General features: G+C 39.4%; 1 protein-coding gene across 5 annotated transcripts in view; it reads right to left on the bottom strand.

The window, feature by feature from the left end:
* Positions 1-22,381, bottom strand: part of Stim1 (stromal interaction molecule 1) — a 170,165-nt gene that overhangs the window by 78,219 nt on the left and 69,565 nt on the right. For all 5 annotated transcript variants that reach the window (XM_034502754.2, XM_034502745.2, XM_076939265.1 and 2 more), the window contains one exon: positions 1,363-1,493. In XM_034502754.2, the coding sequence (XP_034358645.1) occupies positions 1,363-1,493 (131 nt within the window). The remainder of the gene's footprint in view (positions 1-1,362; positions 1,494-22,381) is intronic.

The raw sequence follows: 22,381 nt of genomic DNA, 5'->3' as shown, positions 1-22,381 counted from the left end.
AACAAAACAAAACAAAAACAAAAAAACAAAACAAAATATCTCTAATTATTGGGCAATTCTTTGTTCCAGAAGAATATATCTGGCTTTTAATTTCCCTACATTGGTCCTGTTCTGCTTTTAAAATAAAGGAAACAATACAATATATAACAGCATGGGCTTTGAAATCAGATATAGGCCCAAATCTAGTATATATCTTTAAGTAAATGTTTAAACTAACCTAATAAGATATATCTTGTTCTAAGACCCTTCTGTTCTCTCTGCTTTCTAGTTGCCATGATGTGGGGACCTTTGCTCTGTCACATATGCCTTGAAATGATTAGTCTGCCTAACTACAAGTCCAGAAATAATTTTCAAACAGTGAGCTACAATAAATCCTTCTTTCTTTTAGTTAGTTTTCTCATATATTTTGCCACAATGAGCAGAAACCAGCCGCTTCTTTTCCAGACTCCAGTTTCTTCACTGTAGTGAGAAAAGAATGTATCTCTTTAATATGTCTTTTTACTACCCTGCCTCCATACCTAGCACAGTGAAGGGTACAAATAAACATTTAAATCAATGAACCATGTCAGATGCTATTAGTTTACAGTCTTTATCATTCATAACACTCCTCTCTGGACAGTCTCTTGCTGTTCTAAATCATTCTGATGATATGACATCCAAAACTGAACACAAAACTCAAAGGTAGACTACTTATAAAGAGAAGAGACTAGGCTTCTCTGTCCTAATGTACACTATGTCACTATTGAATATTTATTATGGCCTGGTAGCTTCAACAAACTGCTGGTTTGTGTTGAGCTTGAAATAAGAGACTTTTACATCTTTCCTACATGATGATCTTTTACTCTGGGCTCTACTAACCTGGAACTATAGTAATGCCAAAGGTACAATAGTAAGACACCTCTTAATTTGAAGAGCTTTCTTTCTCTAGTTCTTATTAACTGGCTCCAATAAACTGTGCCTTTAAAGATAGACTGACCATCCTAAGATTTGCTGCTTCCACCCAAATAAGAATATAAAACCCCAGAAGGTGGGATCTGACTATTTTTGCCTTCTTTCCTACACACCAACAGAAGGCTGGATACAGATTAACACTCTCTTTTCATAGCAAGATCACATTAAAGACCCAAGGAAACTATAGAGACCATCGGAGGAATCTCCTTCCCTCCCAAATAGTTAAGTCAGTGTTATGCTATCCACCAGTCAGCAAATGGAGACCTGTTCTGCTGGGCACCATCCCACCCGATGGGAATTAATTCCTAGAAGGCAACAAGCAGAGGCCACCTCTCCACACAGATTAGACTAGGCAGTTTTCAGGGATCATTTCACACAGAGAGAAGAGCCACAGAAGGTAAGAAAGATTACCTCATCACTTTCTTCCACATCCACATCACCATTGGCATCATCATCCATCAGCTTATGGATGTTGCGGACAGCCTCAAAGCTGAGCTTCTCATCCTCACTGTGGCACAGGGGCTTGTCAATCCGGCAAAACTCTGTGTGGAAAAGCCAAGGGACAACATTACTCAGAGCTGCCACTCAGCCCCCACCAGCCTCTTGTTTCAGCAATCTTAGCTTCCAGCTCCTGACTCCTCATAGAAGCATTTTAATCAACTATATATACAGTGACAGAAGTGTGTCATCCAGCCTTTACCTGTTTCTTGGAAACTGTGCTGAGCTTCCCTACAGAGAAACATGCTTTATCACTCTAATAGCTCTCCAGCAGGCAAGTCTAACATAGGACTAGGCTACCCTATTACACTGACAACAGTACCAAGAGCTAACTCACAAATCAGCATGGAAAACCAAAAGGACAGTACATACATACTAATAATCAAGGAAGTATATTATTTTAAATATAATTATTGGTTAAATAAACAAATGTAAATTCATATAATTTTTCTAGCACTAGAGCAATTTGAATATCTAAATGACATAGTTTTCCTTTTTGTTTACTTTGTCATTAGAAACACATATGACATCAACCATAGCCTAACTAGGGAAGTCTCTCTTATCAATTAAGGTAGGTGACCTTTATTGTCCTTCCTGTCCTCCAGTCTAGTCTCCCCAAATTTACCCTTAGTCCTGCTATAGCCTACCCACAGGAGCCCTCCTCTGAGCCCACCTAGAGACTCAGCCTCTTACTTTGTAACTAAAGGTACACATAATGCTTTCATAAGTATTATGCAGATTTAGTAGGCTTTTTAAAATAATAGAAATCATTTACCAGGCTCTAGTGACCCAGGCTTTGAGGCAAGACATTCCCTAAGGTCATCTAGCACTTTCCCCAAAGACCTATGGCAACTGCAAGACACTTGTATTCCTACCAACAGGCTCTGATATGTAACCTGAGCAGACAGACAGGTGACCTTTGCTACTGGCATCCTCTAACATAGAGGATTAAGGGGATGAGGCTAAGAGAGGACAAAAGTTTGATGTCCCACATAGTGTTAGAATTGTACCCAGAAAACCATGTCAGTCAAAATTTACAAATAACTCCTTCATCTGAGCATTTCCTAAGCTGTCTCCTTGTCCTCCCTAAGACCTTTTCTGTATCTTCCACACAGGCAAGCTTCCCACAGCTACCTGGAATACCATAAGAGATCCACTCATTAATCAATACATTTTTTACTATAATGAAAGAATTCTGAATTGAATGTCAAAAACATACACCAAAATCCCATCCTTAATCAATTATCAACTATGTGACATTAGACAAGTGGTTGAGCTACTTCCCACCTCCTCTTCTCATTTGCAAAACAAAGTAATAATCTGCTACATGCACTTTTGTGAGAATTACATTAAACTGTATGTATTAAGGTGCCTCTCAGGCTAGGCATGGTGTTGCCCAGGCATAATAACAGAACCTGGAGGTAGAATCAGGAGCACTGGGAGTCTTGACTACTTAGAGAAACCAAAGCCAGGATAAATGACATAAGATCCTGTCGTTACATTAAAAAAAAAATTAATTTGAAAATAAACAATAAACTTTATTTTCAATACATTTCCAGTATTCTTTCTTCCTTTCTGATCAGCAAGTGAATAATTTCCATCTTCACATAACTGATTTTTCCTGACAGAATTAGAAAAATCAAAGAAGCCTCAGTTCTATCTGAATGTGAGTAACTAGTCCTATCACTTAAGTCATAGCTTCTTAAATTGTTCGTTATGTAACTGAATGTAGGAGTTGAAAAGCAAAAGTTAGTAAGACAAAATGGCTCTGAACATGCAATGACCAAAAATTAATTCAAAATAAAGTGTATAATGACTCTGAGGTGTTACCATGCGGTATTGTGCAACTTCACTGCAGCCTTGGTTCTGAGCACATGGCATGCAGACTTTGCATAGTACAGGCCATCACATACAATATCAAGGAACACTTGTCTGATACTTCAGCTCAGATTTCAGACTTTGGTAGGGAGAAGAGATAAGACAAGGTCTTGCTATGTAGCTTGGCTAACCTGGAACTCATTATATAGACTAGGCTGGTCTCAAACTCAAAGGATCTGCCAGCCTCTGCCTTCAGAGTACAGGAATTACAAGTGTAAGCCTTATTTTTTGAGACAGTCTGTCAATGAAACTGATGTCCACCAATTCTGCTGAGCTAGGTGGTCAGCCGTCCCCAGGCATCCTATTGTTTTTGTCTCCCCAAGCTGGAATTACAGGTGTGAAGTAGAATTCTGGCTTTGTACACTTGTATACCTAGGGTTACACAAAATAACTCAAGCAAAAAGAGGTCACATGTGGGAAAGATTTAAGAAGCCTGTTCTAAGTGAATAGACAACTGATTCACTGTAAGACTCTAACAATAACTTGAACTCCCTCCACACTGATTTGCATCTACTAGTAACATTTACCACACAATGCTGCAACTGTCTTTCTAACATTATGCAGCTTGACTGTGGTCTTCTACGAATTAAGGTCAGCACATCCCTAACAGCAACCAAAATCTAATTTCTTGATAAGATGCTCTGTAAAATATGAGCCATGGCATGTGTAACCCTGGACATATGCTTGCCTGTGTGCACATGCACATATACACACGCACACATATACACCATACATATATACAATGATAATTATTTTTTTAAAAAAATCAGATGTGGTGGCAATCTTAACAAACACCTGGGAGGTGGAGGCAGGAGGATGAGCAGTGTAAAAGCAACTCAGCTACATAGGGAGCTCAAGGCTACATAAAACTGAAATCTGAAAGAAGAAAAGAAATAAGTAAACAGGTAAATGTAAAAAAAAAAATAAAAGAGATATTAAAACAAATCTTTATGTTTAGATATTAATTAGAGAATAGAATTTCCCTAACAAGTTAAGGGAAACAGCATCCTTAGTGAAAGCTAATTATGTTTTCTGGGCTGGAGAATGCAGCTCAATTTGTAGAGTATACGAAGCCTGCAATCTCAGCACTTGGGAGGGAGAAGCAAGAAGATCAGGAGATCAAGGTCATCCTTAGCTACATATTGAATTTAGGCCTGCCTGGATATATGAGACTATAAAAATGTTTTCTGAAAACATATTCATGAGAAGGGGAGGACTGTTTCACATTTTTGTATCTACTTTCACATTTAATGTTGTAATATAGCTTTCACTGAGGATCAAACACAGACATGGAACTACATGGAAAGGGGTGGAGATTATTTTAATAGCTTTTCCAGAGAAAAACTATGGCTATTCTCTGCTTTTGTATCTAAACTTGACACGTGGTCAGGGTTAGTTTAAGACTACCTGCAATGTGAAATCTGAAACTATATGAATAAATCTGTTATACTCTGTAACATTCATATTCATTAGTCTATCTTGTACTTTGAATGAATCTTTTACATGTTTGGTTTTGTAATATGATACATGGTTCATTTGGAAACACTCGCTTCTAGGTTATGCAGAATATTCAAATGTTGACACATTCTATTTAAACAATATCAAAATAAACATAATCATTAATGTCACCACTGATTTAATCAGAAAAGCTGACAAACACAGTGACTGATACAAATTTTCAGAAACTTAATTTTCACTTAAAAAAATTAGGATTTTACAATTGGCAGCAGATATTATCAGTTGTTTTCCTTCAAGTAAAACATTCATTTCATTCAGTTTCAAGAAAACGCCATGTTGGGTACTAATACTAAAGCCTAAAATCACAGAATGCTAGGAAGCAGCTCACCTACAGCTTCAAGTCAACCTGAAACTATTTGTTTCAACCTGAAGAACGATTTGTTAACTCCAGTTCCAGGGAATCTGATGCCCTTTTCTGGTGCTTTTCCTTCAGATAACCATCAATCTTCTCCACAAAGCAGAACTTTATTAAATTACTTCCCTTGAATACAGCATATATTTACATATATGTATACATATTAATCTTCATTGCTACTTTCAGGCATACATCTCCTAAAATCCTTGTGATTTTTCAAAATGATAAGGGTATCTCTGTATGCTAATGGCATATACTAATACAACCTCTAAGCAGCATCAGGATGGGGGCTGGTCATAAGAAAGGCCAAGCTAAAAGTCTCACTCCTCAACCTTCAGGAGGAAATTCAAAGTTTGATACCTGGAGCTCACCTGAATGAGCTCCTGCAAGACATAAGCAGTGTTTTACTATTCTTACTTGGCAGAAGAAATCTAAAAGTTCTTTCCCAAACGTCCAAATCTCTTTCTCTTCCCAAGACAGAGTTAGTCATTTACTGCTCACTGTTCCATGCTTCAAAGCACTTTGTACATAGTTTTAGTATATGAATTTTCATGTTCCGAGTTGTTCACATGCCACATCCAGAAAAGGACAAGAACCAAGTTTAACTCATTTTATTCCCGGGAGCCCAGTCTGTCATCATTGCTAACATTCTCCATGTCAAGCATGAAATCAGCAAATGCTGGCTGGCTAACTGAATGAATGGATAAACCCTTGCCCTCAGAAAGAGATCAATAGTTTAAAACTGAGAGCATTAGCCCTAGGAAGACTCTCAGATCTGGCTAAGAACCAGAAGTTTCAGAGATAAATTTACAGGGAAACTAAAGTGGAGATAGGGCAGGGGAGAGAAGATGGATGAATGGACTGAATAGAGATATGAAGACTATGGATACAGATTTAGTGTTGAGAGGGGAAAGGTCCCTAGTGAAACACACAGCAAGTCTAGTCACCAAGGAGAAAGATCAGCTCACTGGGATGTGTACAACCCAGCCAATAGGAGAGATGGACCTGCACTCATTAGAACACCATGTTCTCATGTCCAAGAAGAGACTCAGTTCTTCTCAGCGGGAGGCAGGAATTCAGAAGAGCTTTAGAGCCTTTCTTCTGAACAAAACTGGCACTGTCTTCAGTTTTCCAAGCAGCACTGACAGTAATCACCCCAGATTCAAAACTCCAACCCAGCTTACTTCTTTCCCAGAGGTCATTTATCAAAAACAGAGTGGTGGCACATGCCTATAATCCCAGCATCCAGGACACAGAAGTAGTGGGGAGTACCACAAGGTCCAGGCCAGCCTACTCTATATAGCAAGTTCCAGGCTAGCCAAGATTTCAGAATGATTCTCTGTTGTGAGCCATGGGTGCTAAGATCTAAACTTGTATCCTCTTCAAGAATAGCAAGTGTTTATAACCTCTAAACCTTTTCCTCATCTCTCCTTCTCATTATTCTTAAGATGAACTTCAAAATTCTTGGTTTTTTGTTTGTTTGTTTTTCTGGTGCTGGAGAATTAACCTGGGGTATTGTGTGTGTCCTAAGCAACAGCTCTATTATACAGCTACATTCCCAGCCCAGTATATAGATATTTTTGCTTAGCATGTATAAGATTAAATCACATTCCCCCACCAGAGAATAGCTTGTCCTAATTTTCAAGCGGCATTCTATTAAGTGGATATACCACAATTTGCTTATCTGCTCTCAAGTCTTCTTTTCTGATACAAAGCTACTATGAACACTTGTACATGTGTATCTAAATGAAGATATACTTGCATTTCCCTTGAGTATCTAGAAGTGGAAGTGCTTGGTTACATGAAAGGAGTATGTCTGACTTTTTAGCAACCTCATAGGTAGACCAACAGTGTCAACTAACCTGGACCCCTGGGAGCTGCCTTGTCTGGCCTCAGTGGGTCTCTAATCCTGAAGAGACCTGATGCCCCAGGGTGGCGGAATACCTGGTAGGGGCACCCTCTCAGAGGCAAAGGGGATGGAGGATGGGGGCAACATTTGGGATTTAAATAAATAAAATAATTAATTAGTAAAAAACAGAAACTGTCAAACGTTTTCTAAAGTAGAAATATCAGGAGACAGTATAGTGGATCATACATTTAATTCCAGCACTTAAAAGGTAGAGGCAGGTGGAACTGTTAGTTCAAGTGCAGCCTAGTCTACATAGAGAGATCAGGGTTATATAGTGATACCCTGTCTCAAATACATACATATATGTATATATATATATGTATATACACATACTCAGAGAAGGGGGGGGGGCTTTGCTCCTCCCAGGAACTCTTGTGAACTTAGTGATGGTAACATTCAGTCCAGGTTGAGAATTACATAGAATTCTTCATCTATAAAAGACTCTTCATTCTTCCCTAATTTGCAAATCCTAACTCAAGCTGTCTTTCTCTGGTTAAACATTTTTTACTTTAAAAATCTTCCCTGTCATACCCTCCCTCCCAAACTGCATCAGGGCAACATAATATGCTGTCAAAAGTAAAAGATACTTTTCATTTATTTTTTTTCAATTGTAATTACTTGCCTTCTCCACTAAATATTGAGTTTTGTGGTAGCAGGAATATTGGATGTCTTATTCTTGGCTGATTCCTGATTTCAGTCCAGTACTTAGCACTTAGCAAAGTCTATAGCACAAAGGTTAGACGTAAATAAACATTTGTTAAATGAACAAATAAATTCTCATGAGAAATTATTGAATGAAAATATTCAAACAGAAATGAATAAATACAGTACTTGCTCACAAAAATACTTAAGAAAGAGGGGTTGAGGAGATGGCTCAGTAAAGTGCTTGCTGCACAAGCATGAAGGTATGAGCTCAGATCCCTAACCTCTACATAAAAAGACAGGTGTGGTAGTGTGTGCCTGTGACTCCAAAGCTCAGAGCCAGGTGAATCCTGGAGATTTACTGACCAGCCAGTCTAGCTGAAAATGGAAGTTCCCAGGTTTGGGGAAAGACCCTATCTCAAAAAATAAAGTCAGAGAAGTAATCAGAGAAGTCAGCCTGATGCCAACCTCCACCTTCCTTACACCGGTATGGGAACACACACACACACTCTTAAAGTAAAGATCAAAGAAACAACAACATTGCCAGGCAGTATATGTTCACCAGCACAATAAGGGCTTGACTGTGATGGGCATTACCAATGTCCCTCTGATTACATTAAAGACCTGTTTGGGGGGTAGAGTCAGGGAGGTGAGTGGACACCCTACGCCTAGTACTAACTGTGAGCCCAGTTAGCAACCCAGGTCTAAAGAGGTCACAGGCTCAAGCTATAAACTTATTGTTGATACTTAACTAAATTGACATAGCAGCAAACTGTCTTCTAAATATCTCTGCTTATACACATAGACAAAAGCTGTTCCCATCCTAAATCAGAGAAGCCTCTCCCTATACTGAAGGGCAGTGAACGCAGAGAATCCTGGCTGCCCAAGAGGCAAAGACTAAGCAATGATTGTGGGCCCAGCCATAAACACTTATAAACCAGCCCCTTTAAAGTTCAGGGAACTTTAAGGGAACACTGTTGAAGAGAGTCCAGAAAGTTTCTTTTTTCTTTTTTTGTTTTGTTTTTCGAGACAGGGTTTCTCTGTGTAGCCCTTGGCTGACCTGGAACTCACTCTGTAGACCAGGCTGGCCTCGAACTTAGAAATCCGCCTGCCTCTGCCTCCCAAGTGCTGGGATTAAAGGCATGCGCCACCACCGCCCGGCCCGTCCAGAGAGTTTCTAAAAGCCAGAAAATAGGGTGAAGGGCTACAAAATGCTATTCTGTAGACTTCGTTAACCATTAATTCCTAACAATTGCAGTAACCAGCTCTGGGCCCACATAAGACCCAATAAGTCAAGGAAAGGAGTGGGGCTCATGAAACACTGCTCTTTACCTCTGAACTACTGGTCATTGATAGAGTCTTAGAAAGGATGAACCACTGTCATCAGTTGTATACCCACTGCTGAGAGTACCAGGTTCTAATAGATAGCTCCAGTCTCACAGCTTCAAAGATGGCCCTGGTTAATCTTAGTGAGTCACAAAACTAAACAGACAAGTGAAAGAGAGATTTGTGAGGAGGAGTTGGGGTGATGTAGACAGGGCCCGAACAGGGTATGGGTAAGAGTTGTCAGTATGCGGTATATCAATCAAAATAGAGAACCACCGTGGTTGTGCCACCTAATAACCAAACTCCTTCTCCTAGACCATAAAAGGAAGCCCCAAACAATAACTAGGGTCCTTAAGTACTTTCTTACTTGGGTGACCTACTGCTTGGTTACAGAGTATTCTGATCTGTACAATTGATTTGCTTTTGAATACAATTTCCTCTAGCTACTTTGCAATCTTTGTGTGCCTGTATTACAATGCTTTGAAAAGGGCACCAAGTATCTGGAAAGATCTAATCCAAACACTGATCACCAATTTACTCTCTGATAAAAAGTGGCCAAAATTTCCTTTCTCACTAGGTTTTAAAAACAAGTTGATAGGTCACTAGAGAAGAATACTTGGCACTCTGTGTAAGAAAGAGGGAAGAGGACCAAGAACAAAAGAAGACACCTCTAAGAAAAGAGAAGCAAACTTAATCCTCTGCTGGATGAGAAATCCTCACTAGGCGATTCCTTAGCCTCTACATTTACATTCTTCCCCTCCTTTTTTTCTTCAATCTTTGCCCTCAGGAGAAGCCTTCTTCAAAAGAAAATGGTTAATTCCTACAGGGAGTCCCTACCAAGCAGGCCATGACCTCAGTATCATGGGTTCCTTCTGCATTCTAATTGCTTTTGCCTACTCCTCAGTCTCTCAGGACTGTAACTACTGCTAACAGCCCATTTTCCTGGCTTTTGTCTCTGTGTCCTTCCTGACTGATTTAAAAGTATCTGTCAGTGCTCACACATTGAAATATCCATTTCAACTTTTCACTTAACACTTTTAAGCAACAATTTGTTGAAATCAGAACTAGTCAAGCTAGTCAAAGGCACTAGGAAGTCAAAATAATAAAATCTTTTTCTGACTTCCAGGATCTCTTCTATGCTCACCCTCTAAATTCCTGAAATACATTCTGAATTACAGAAATGGCAAATGTGGATCTTTAAATTCTAATTTTCATACACATTGACTACTACACCTAAGTATTTATTTTTCTCTTTCTCCCCACCCTGTTAGTGCTTTCTTTATGTGTTTGTTTGCTTGAGACAGGGTGATAAGTAGCCTTAAACTCACTATGCATACTAGGCTTCAACTCAGTATGTATCTCACGCAGTTCTCTCTCAGCTTCCTAAGGACTGGGATTACAAGCATCAGCTACTATTAGGCAGGATTAGTTTTATCTGAAAAATCAGCAAGGTCCTTTGAAAAGCAGTAACCCTACATCAGTGTTAGTTGTTCATTTGTCAGCTCTCCGTGTTCTACTTTACAAGAGCAGCCTTTGATTTTTCTAGTGTTCCCTTGTATCTAGCCAAGCACTAGGCAGTACAGTTCCTGGTGTAAGAATAGCTTAGAGTTGTATACATTCTTTGAAGGTTTGCTTTTTCCAGCTTTGGGGTACTACATGCCACAGGGCTTTATATGTTAAAGCTGTCTATGCCAAGAAAAAAGGCCAATCTCAGAGGAATTAAATCAACACACTGTTCAAAAACTACCCCAAGTTCTTTGACTTGGAGGCTGACCCAACATTCTTGTGCCCTAGCCAACACTCGTCAGAGTCTGGGATAGCCAAAAACATAATTAAAGACAATTCAAGACAGATTTCTACTGAGAAAAGTTTTATAAACGTGTTAGGGACCTAAGAACAGGCCCAGATAGAGACTGTACACAGTGCTAATAAAATATGTTTAACCTATCAGTGGTGTGTATGTGTGTGTGTGTGTGTGTGTGTGTGTGTGTGTGAAAGAGAGAGAGAGAGAGAGAGAGAGAGAGAGAGAGAGAGAGAGAGAGAGAGAGATCCACACCAGTGGATCATACCCCTTCCAGGTTCAGAAATGAGGCTGCCTCCAACAACTATAAAGTCTCAGTCACAACAGTACCAAAAGCACAGTGACAAATACCTTGAAGACATTAATACTGAGGAATTAAGCACACACCACAGCATGGGGTAAAAAAACAATGTGGATTCCAGTTTCCATAGCAATAGGAAGATGGGACTTAAATCTCCTGGATGTGCTGTTCACTGGCTCACCAGAGAACACATTACTAAACTTCCCAAGAGACCAGAACTAGAAAGAAAGTCACATTACTTTTCTATCCCACACAAACTTCTATTCAAACAATAAAAGGTCAATGGACCCTCAATCTCCTCCTAGGAGAAGATAGCCAAGAACATCTGTTGAAAAGCCTTGCATTCAAGATGATAATTCTAAGAAGCAGTTGCAGTTTAAGAGTGACTTTCTTTAAGATGGTCTTTCTCAGTATGTGGCAGAATTCCTAATGAGTAAGGACCATCCAGAATGAAGTATGCCTAAGCCTCCTTACAGACCTGCTTCCTCATCCCCACAAGTCAAAACTGATTTCTGAAGATCAAGACTCTACTGCAAAGGCCATACCAATCAAGAGAGCTTAGTTGAGGCCTCAGTGCCCTAGATAAACACAAAAGTCTCCTCAATGATCTCTGTCTGTTTCAGTTTCTTTCAGACTCATCCCTTATCAAGTAATCATAATTTTTCTGAAATTTAAATTTATTAGATTTTGTTCTGCAGAAAAAGATCCTTTGTGAATATGCATGCACACACACACACACACATACTCTACAAGAAACTTGAACAAGATCTGTACAGTGTATCAATGCCAATATCCTGGTAGTAATATTCTATTACAGTTTTTTCCAAATTGTCACTGTGGAGAGAAATTGTAATATTTCTTAGTGATGTCTCCCATACTACTTAAAACTGCATGTAAATCTACAATCATTTCAGTGAAAGTCTTATTTTTCTAAAGATTTAATTTGATTTATGTGTGAATGTGTGAGTGTACAGCATGTGTATGCAGGTTCCCAAAGAAGCCAGAGTGGATGTCAGAATCGCTGGAACTGGAGTTACAAGTAATTGTGAAATGCCTGACATGGATGCTGTGAACCAAACTTGGGTCCTCTGGAAGAACAGGTGCTCTTAACTAATGAGCCATCTCCCCAGCCTGTAAAATTTTATTTCTAAAACACATCTTCACTGATGAAATTCTGAAGTCCTATAATAGTATTTGAAAGAGCTTGATATAATAATAGTTATTGCATGTCAAGTATGATAGTGTATACCCACAATCTAAAACCTTCAAAAGCTGAGGCAGGAAGCCTGCCACAAGTTTAAGGTCAGCTTAGGATACAAAGCTAGCTCTCATCTCAAGACATCTTTTAGCCTTCACTGATTGCCTCATGGACATCTTTCAAGGCTTCAAACGCTCAGTAGCTAATATAAGGGTTGCACTATTACCCTTCTCTCCTGCCACTTGTATACTCTCTACATTACCACCATTTCCAATTACTTTCCATTTCATAAATGAGCAGGTTCATTTGCTGGCTTTGTAAGGTTTCTTCTGCCTACAGGAACCTTGCCTCATTCCATGCCTGACAAATTTCTACTCAAATTTCAACATTCTACTCAGGCTTTTTCTAATTCTTAGAGACTTTCTACACTGACCATTAAGGTTTGGTTGGGAGTCCCTAATCTTTGTTTATGCTCTCTAAGGCCTTGTGCTTCTATTATAATCTAGAACATTTATTTGAATTTTCTGCCTCTGTTTCTATCTGTAAAATAAAGAGAATATAGTATGTACTTCATGTGTTATGAGAATTAAACAATCTGATACACACAAAGTACTTCAACTCAAGTATAGCATATAATAAATATTTGATTATTACCATGTTCTTTTCTTGTACTTGTCCATCTAACCACTAAAAGGTCTGTGGCAGTTGAATGAGAATGTCTCCCACAGGCTCATATATTTGAATACTTGGTGTCTAGTTGGTGGAACTGTTTTAAAATGTAGAAGGTGTTAGAGATGTGTCCCCCAGAAGTAGGCTTTGATGTTTCAAAAACCCCTGCTGTGTGTGTGTGTGTGTGTGTGTGTGTGTGTGTGTGTCTGTATGTTTGTCTGTCTGTCTGTCTTTTCCCACACCACTCATGCTTCCTGCTTAATGGATCAGGTGTAAGCCCTCAACTGTTGCTATAGCACCATGCCTTCCTATCTGCCTGCCTGTCACCATGCTCCCCACGGTGACAATTATGGACTCACTGGTGCTCTGAAACTATAAGCAAGCACCCAGTTAAATACTTTCTTTTATAAGTTGCCTTGGTCATGGTGCCTCTTCACAGTAACAGAAATGTAACTAAGATTAAGTCAAAGTAAGAACTGGATTTGTATTCATCTCTACTTAAGCATATAGTAGATGGCAAATATTTTGGAAATTAAGGGAGCTAAGACTGGAATAAGTAGTTGGAATCGAAATCAAAATTAGAAATAGGGATTTAGAGAACAGAGCACTGTTGCTAAGAACAGGAACTAGGATAGGTTGGAACTAAGAATAAAATAAGCACTTCTGGAAAGTAAACACAAGAAAGCCCTGTTACAGATTGAGAAATTGAATACATAAGAAAAGTTGAGAATGCTAACTTTTATAATCTACACTGACTCAAGCCAAACTGGCATGGAAGCTCACACCTATAATCCCAGCACTTGGGAAGACAGGAGAGGAGGATTGCTGTGAGTTTGAAGTTAGCCTGCATTATACAGTGAGTTCTAGGCCAGCCTGGGCTAAACTAACCCAAGCCATTCTAAATTGTACTGCAGGATTCTTTCATTTGTCCAACTAGCCCAAAGAGTTACTTAACCTTTTGAAGAAACTATTTTTTATAGCTGTGAAATATAAAACAATTTTCTATTTAAGATTATACAAGCAAACCACATAGTCCGTGGATAAAAGAAAAAGTAGTTTCTCTTGGGGTTTTGTTTTGTTTTAATTTTGTTTAATTTTTTTTTCCAGACAGGTCTCACTATGTAGTTCTAACTGGCTTGGAAATTTTGTATAGATCAGACTGGCTTCAAACTCAGAGATCTGCCTGCGAATTAGCTTGTTGTTTTGTTTTGTTTTCAATAATTACTTATTTTTATTTTATGAACATTTTGCCTGAATGAATGTATGGGTTTCATGTGTGTACCTAATGTTTGTGGCAGTCAGACTGTCAGAAGACTGGAACCGGAGTTACATATGATTGTGAGTTCCCATGTGGATGCTGAAAAATCTGAATCCTCTGGAAGAACAGAAAGCGCTGTTAACCACTGAGGTTAACAATCTCTTAGGTTCTCCTCTTGAGACTCATTTTTTTCTTAGAAATTAAAAAGAGCTGAGAATGTACTTAAGTGATGAAGAGACACCAGGCCCTGGATTAGCTCCCACTACTGCAAATAAATACATATTTTTAACAATAGAGGCTGAGGGCAGAAGAATGGTGAATATTTTTAAAGATTTTTTTTGTTTTATTTTATATGCATGAATGTTTGTCTACATGTATGTATGTGTACTATATACATACCTGGTGCCCATGGAGGCCAGAAGAAGCAGTCAATCCCTCTAAAACTGGAGTTACAGATGATTGTGAACCACCTGGGTGCTGGGATTGAACCTGGGTCCTCTGCAAGAGCATCTAGTGCTCTTAACTGTTGAACCATCTCTCTCCAGACTTAATTTTTTTCTTGACACACCCATTCTGTTTTACCTTAAAATTATTCACTATTGAACCATTGATGAACTTTTTGATGAACTACAGCCTAACTAACATCTCTAAAACAAAATAATTGCAAAGTTTGCTAGAATTAATGAGGAAAAGCCTAGGCATGGTAGCACATACATACAATGCCAACATTTGGGAAGCTGAAATAAAATTGTCATGAGTTTCAGGGTAGCCTCTAGTCTACATGTAGAGGCCCAAGCCAGCCAGGGCTAAACAATTCTGTATTCTACAATGGTGACCTGCCTGCCTACATATGCTGGTGCAATAGTGGCACAAATGTTGGAGAAGAAACCAACCATTATCTGACTGGATTTAAGGCCCACACCATGAGATGGAACACATGTCTGACACTGCTCAAATGGATAAGAACCGAAGACTAGACAGGCATGGTCCTAGGGTGAATACTACTGTTCTGCTAAAGGAACACCACAATTAAATGACTTGTATTGATATTCTGCTGTGCCCATAGATCAGTCATAATATCATCAGAGAATCTTCCTCCTGCAGTAGATGAGAACTAATACAGAGACCCACAAATGAACAATGTGCAGAGAGTAAGAGACCTAAATAGGATGGCTATATCAAACCCCTCCTCTCATGGCTCAGGAACTATGCAGAAGAGGTTGAAAGACTGTAAGAGTCACAGAGGATGGATAACACCAAGGAAACAGTGTCTCCCAGACACAACAGGACTGGCGAACATATGAACGCACAGTGACTATAGGAGCATGCATAGGGCCTGCACAGGTCCAAGACAAATGAATCCCAGTACAGAGAAGAGGAAGTGGACATGAGCTACCATCCCTATCTCCAATCACAACCACCTGTAAAGGAAAAATTAAGTTTTCTCCATTGGAGGCTCATTGAGTATATAAACCACACTTAAGGGCAAGTTCCATGCCCAGCAGTAGAAGGCCAATACAAAATGAACTCAATGGGTTTTTTGGAGATTTTTTTTGTCTCATATTGCCTTGAGCATATTTTACCTTACATGTCCTTTGTGTATATATTATGGCTTCTGGTGTTGTGTTTTTATGGGTTTGTGTGGCCTGTGTGTGTCTGCATGTGTGTTTATTATGCTTTTTTCTGGTTTTTTTTTTTACTCTGCTTTGTTTGTATTTGCCTGTTGATTTTCTAAAGAGAGAAAAAGAAGTCATGAAGTTGGATGACTGAGCAGGTAGAGAGGATCTGAGAAGAGTTGAGAGTTGGAGAAGAGAAAACCATGATTATAATATATTGCATGAAAAACATCTATTTCCAATTAAATTTTTTTAAAAATGAAATAAATGGAAAATATAAAGGAACAAATAAAATACAACTTTCCATCTATTCCTCTTCTTCATACAACTTATACAATCATACTCTAAGATTTGATTAAAAAACAACAACAACAACAAACACACACAGATCGTCCTCATATACAAAATTCACATCAAACAAATTCATCAAAGGATCATCCTCACCTACATAGTGCTGGTCTACATAAGACCCTATGTAAGAAGAAGTGCTATATATTATCATAACAGAAAATTATTAAGTTAGTCATGGTAATGCCTATCTGGAATCCCAGCATTCAGGAAATTGAGGCAGAAAGTTCAGGAGTTTCAAGGCCAGTCTGGGCCACATAAGACCCTCTTTAAAAACAGAAACAATAAATAACAATTATTATTTAATTGTATTTTTCTAATTAGACTCCTTTAGTTCAGAGACCACATCTATTACACCATTATATTTCTGATGCCCACAAGTTGACAAACTGGTGAATATTTCTTGAATAAGAGTCTATGCATTTGAACACTAGATTGTCCATACGCAGTGGTATTTTTAAGACCATGAGGAAGAGATGTGTCTAAATCTTAGTTTATCTGTTAAATGAAGTCATAATCTTTGCCTTGAGGGGCTGGGTGAGAAACAAAGGTGTTTAATATACCAGGTAGTGTGTTAATGTCACTCCTCTGCACACCAGACTGCTGTGTGACAGATGGGACCCAGTAATCCACTAGTCACTGTACTACCCACACAGTGTGCTGCTGCTGAACCCGGAGATATTTGTGAGATGGTATTTTCTGAATATTTAGTCTATGACAGAGGAAGGAAATAGTATATTGGTATTATCTTTAACATTTCTGCCCTGCCTGCTTTTCACTCTTTCTACTTCCTCCTCTCTCCTCTCTTCTCCCTCTCTCTTCCTGTTTTTCTCTTCTTTTCACTTTCAACAGTTTCATGTAGAACAGCCTGATTTCAAACTTGCTATGTAGCTGAAGATGGCCTTGACTTCTTCACCCTCCTCCCTTTACTCCCAAATTCTGGGATTCAGGCCTGCACCACCAATGCCCAGCAAGGTTTTAGCCTTTGGTATCTGCCTGCCTGCCTTGTTCTTGCTTGGATTCTGAGTTCCTAAAATAGCTACAATTTTTATTTATTTATTTCCTCTTACTTTTCCAAGTGTCTTAAACAAGAGTGCCTTCATTAGACTCCTTTAGGCTGTTAACTCTGTTTGGTTCTTGCCATTCTTTGTTAGCTGCTAACATATACTGCTTGTAATTCAGTTTCCTGACCTGCTGTACCTTTCCAGGGCTAAAACAGCATTTTTGGTGATCACTGCAGGTTACTTTTTCTCTGAGCAGTGGGAAGCATGCTGCTGAGAAGTAGAAGGACTTGGATCCTAGCACTGGCTCTGCCACTGTTTAAATATGTAACGTAGCCTTGGGTAAGATGCTTGTTCTCCGAGTCTTAGGTTTCTGGTCTTTAAAATGAAGAATGTTAACTAAATCAGTGGTTTCTAAGTGTCCATAAATTCTGTGTTCGAGTTTTAACAAATTTTTTCTTCTGGGGGCACTCTTGGTTTCCTTATCAGTAAAACAAGTAGATTGGCCTAGATAGAAACCAAATCTAGCCTAAATATACTCTCATTCTTAGTGGGTTTTTTTCCCCTTTCTGGAGATTTCTGACAGTTAACAGCATGGACAGGAAACCCTTGAACACTTCTAACTTGGCAAAGTTTCCTGCTCCCTCTGAACCTCGTCCCAGCCCATTTCCTGTGTTTACAGCCGTTGGGTTTTGTACTTAGTGACAAGGCCTGGCAGGTCATACTTCACTGGCGTCTCCACAACTTGTTACAAGGTAGAACAAAATGAGTGCCAATTTAGGAACCAGGAGGAAGGGTTTCCGTTTCAGCTGTGTGACCTCCTCTGTCACACTTCAGCTTCCTCATCTGAAAAGACAAAGTTTAGCTGGTGCTTTTGTTTGTTTGTTTGTTTGTCTTGGCCCTGATATTGGAAGATAAGAGAATTTTTCTTTCTATCCTCTTGGAATGACCCTCTGTTTAGCCTGTTTCTTCCATTCTCCATCTTGGAAAGAATTGTAAAGGCTCCATTTGCATTTTGTATATTGGACAATGTAAAAGGAAGAAAACAAGCCAAATACCTAGGTGTGGGGCCCTGTACCTATAACCTCAGCACTCAGAGGTAGGTAGATTTCTTTTGAGTTCCAGGCCAACCTGGTCTACATAGGGAGTTCCAACACTAACCAGAGCTATATACTGAGACTCTATTCAAGTAAACAGGAGAAAGAAGGAGAAGTAGGCTCAGCCATGACCAAACAGCTTTATAAAAATGCCAGCAGATAAGACTTAAGGTGGAGAGCTGTTATCACAGAATTGCCCTACAAATTAACTCTGTGGTTGGTAACCACGTAGACACAGTCATTCTTGTCAAGATTCTGAAGAATCTTTAACCCCAGCACTTGCAGGACAGAGGCAGGCAGATTTCAGTGAATTCAAGACCAAACTGATCTACATATTGAATTCTAGAATAGTAAGTGTTGTATAAAGAGACCATGTATCAAAATAAAAAAAGGAAGGGAAGGACTCTGCAGATAGACCAATATCCCAACAGCCCAGTTCCATCCCTGCTTCCAACATCTGTGTGGTGAGTAATTTAGTAGATTGGGTCTCAAGGAGAAGATATATAGAAATGCTCAACACCATTCCTGATTCTGTCTTCCTTTTTTCCTTTTCTCATTTTTGCAGTGCTTGTCTGTGTACACACACACACACACACACACACTGTACATTCATACAGAGGCCAAAGGAGAATCTCTGGTTTGTTCTACTGTTCTCCACCTTATTTTTGAAGATAGGATCTTTCACCCAACCTGACACTCGCTGTTTTGGCTAGGCTGGCTAGTCAAGAAGCTCTCAGGACACATTTGTCTCTGTTCTTCTCCTTCAATGCAGGGAGGTTACAAGCATACTCACTCATGCCCAGCTTTTACATGGATGCTAGGTATCCAGACTCAGGTCTTCTTGTTTCCTTAACAAGTGTTCTTACATACTGAGTCATCTCCTTAGCCCTTTCCTTTCTCTCTCATATAAAATTACAATGTACTTAATTCTGTTCTTAGAAGTAAGTATGATGCTAAAGTCTGTCTGTCCTGGAGCATCTTATTCACAGGACACAATTTGGTTATGGCTAGAAAAACCCTTATGAAATGTACAAAAGCCAGCCTGACTTCAGAGTTCTAATCTCATCAGAGATGGGACCTAAAGCAGTTAAAAGTTTCCCCAATAATAATAGAATTTTCCCTGGACTTTGCAGAGCCAGAAAGTCTTAAATATAAGAAACATTCAGAAACAACATGCAGTCTTGCTCTAGAGTTCAGTTCTCAGCTACAGCACTATACTATACTAAAGACTACCAAAAGAGCTTTTATACACATTTAACCATGGAGGCATGATTTTAAAGCATATATTTTTTTTAAAGATTTCTTTATTGTATATATGTGGGTACACTGTTGCTGTCTTCAGGCACACCAGAAGAGGGCATCAGATCTCATCACAGATGGTTGTGAGCCACCATGTGGTTGCTGGGAATTGAACTCAGGACTTCTAGAAGAGCAGTCAGTCAGTGCTCTTAGCCACTGAGCCATCTCTTCAGCCCAGAGGCATGATTTTAAAACCATTGTCATAGCTGTGCACAGTAGAATATACCTGTAGTCTCAGCTACACCACAGAGATTAGGTTGTAGAACTATTTGAGCCCAAAGGGTTAAAACTAGCATGGACAACATAGTGAGACATATTTGACAAATATAGTAGGATCAAACCCAGAACCTTGTGCATGCTAGGGAAGTACTCTACAACAACCCTTGAGTTTTGGAGAAAAGATTGCCTTGTATATGCTAATCTTGAATTCATGATGAACCCTAGGCTAGCCCTGAACTCTCAAACTTTCTCCTGAATTCTGGGATCACAAGCATAGGTCACTATGCTTACCTAAAATTTTCTGTTTTATTACTTTTGATTTGGATTTTTTTTTTTTTTTTTTTTTTTTTTGAGATAGGACTTTATGTAGTCCAGGCTGTCTTCTAACTCTTGGTCTTTCCACTCCCACTTAACCGGCCTAGGATCAAAAGTATGTGCCACTATAACCAGTGTTTGTCTTTTGTTTTTTACAGTATTGGGAATTTGAACCCAAGCCCCAGGCATGCTAGGCAAATATTGTACTGATCAGATATGTCATCAGCTTGAGACTTCATCTTTTAAAAAGAAAAAGAAAAGAAAAGAAATCCTTAAGCAAGCCAGGTGGTGCTGGCACACACCTTTAATCCCAGCACTCAGGAGGCAGAGGCAGTCAGATCTCTTGAGTCTGAGGTCAGCATGGTCTACAGAGTAAGTTCAGGACAGCCAGGGCTACACAGAAATCCTGTCTCAAAAAACAAAACAAAGGAAGGAAGGAAGGAAGGAAGGAAGGAAGGAAGGAAGGAAGGAGCAAGAGAGAGAAAGAGAAAGAAAGGAAGGAAGGAAGGAAAAAAGGAAGAAAGAAAATCCTTGCCCAAAGACACATCTTTTAAATATAGCCCAAACCTTTATCTCTTCAGCTTTATTTCCACTGCATCTTGCATGTGCCTACAAGTTGACCCAATGTAGGACCTGACTTTTGATTCAAAGCTTGCAGTTCTCTTTCTTCTTCTGTCAAAACATTAATCAGCCTTTCAGATGCAGGTCCTCCTTGCAAAAGGAGTGAGGTAAATAGATCTTCTAATAGTTTTCTGCCAACCACACATCAGTCACTGTATCTATAAATTTAACTTTTATTCTCCTATAATTATCATCTCCAATGTTTGCTGTCTCTGTCTGCTAACCTAGGCCTAGCCCTGGAAGCTTTGAGCCTCTGTACAATCTTATCTAGGCCTTGACTGTTTTCAGTCTCAGACCTACTGGTCAATACACTCACCATTTCTAGTTCTTTCTGAGCTCTGGATGGCTGGTTCAACTCAGCTGTTCCGACTCAAACTCCTCTCCAGGCTGACTGACTGAATCTGGATTCTCTCTCAGCCTCTGGCTTAATTGTTCTGCGTGGCCTCATACTAACTTTGGCAATATGTTCTTAACTTCTGACTCCTTATTCTCTGGCTTGTTCTGTCTTCACCTGTGTCTAGCTTGCTCTCTCTCTCTCTCTCTCTCTCTCTCTCTCTCTCTCTCTCTCTCTCTCTCTCCAACCTGTCTCTGTATACCTGTCCCAGTAAAACTGTTCTTCCTTTTCCTTCTCTCTCTGCCCTGACCTTCAAGTAGCTTCCCTTTCCTCTCTCTTCTCCTGAGAGTTGGGCATATCCTATTCTGTCTCATTCTGTCAAATCTTTCTCACTTTTTCTGCCACTCAATCAGACATCACTTTCAAACATGGATGCTTTCTTCTACATGCTAACTTTACCTTTATTGCTTGGGATTGGGTTCACTGTTAGGTGTGTATACTAAGGGCATGTCTGAATTCCAGACAGAAGGATTAAAGGTGTGTTAGTACTGAGCTACACCACAATTAGAAACAGTTTTTTTTTTTTTTTCAGTAAATAACACAATCTCAGAGTTCACAGTGTGATTAAATATTCTGCAATGTATATCTTTTTCATGTTATCTCATTTAATTTTCTCAGCCTATGGTATCAGTAGTATTGTCCCTATTTTGACAAAGAAAAAAGCAGGGGGTAGTAAGATGGCTCCTCAGGTAAAAGTAGTTAGTATGAAAGCCTACTAACCTGAGTTCAATCCTCAAGAACATACATTATACCCATAGATCAATGCATCTCTCAACCCTCATCTGAGAGGCTTCTGTTTGCAGTAAATGCTGATTAACACAGAGACCCACAACTAGCCAAGGGTTGGTAAGAGAATAAGAGACCTCAGAATGGTCAACCCTCAATGGAATACGTGTACCGTACCCCCTCCTACAAAGGCTTATGGAATCATTGCAGAAGAGGAGTAAAAAGAGTGTGAGAACCAGAGGCAGCAGGTGACAACTGGAAACTGTATTCTGAACACAGCAGGGCAGCTGCTCATATGAACTCACAACAGCTGTGAATGCATATACAAAACCTGTGCAAGTCCAAGCCATACAAAATCCCAGCATGAAGATGGAAGTTGGACAATCATACTCCTATTCATGGACCCACTGACAATTGCTAGCAACTGGGAATGAAACAGTT

This window comes from Arvicanthis niloticus, chromosome 1 (assembly GCF_011762505.2).
Source record: "Arvicanthis niloticus isolate mArvNil1 chromosome 1, mArvNil1.pat.X, whole genome shotgun sequence".
Classification (NCBI taxonomy): Eukaryota; Metazoa; Chordata; class Mammalia; order Rodentia; family Muridae; genus Arvicanthis; species Arvicanthis niloticus.
This window is presented reverse-complemented; position numbering and strand designations above follow the sequence as displayed.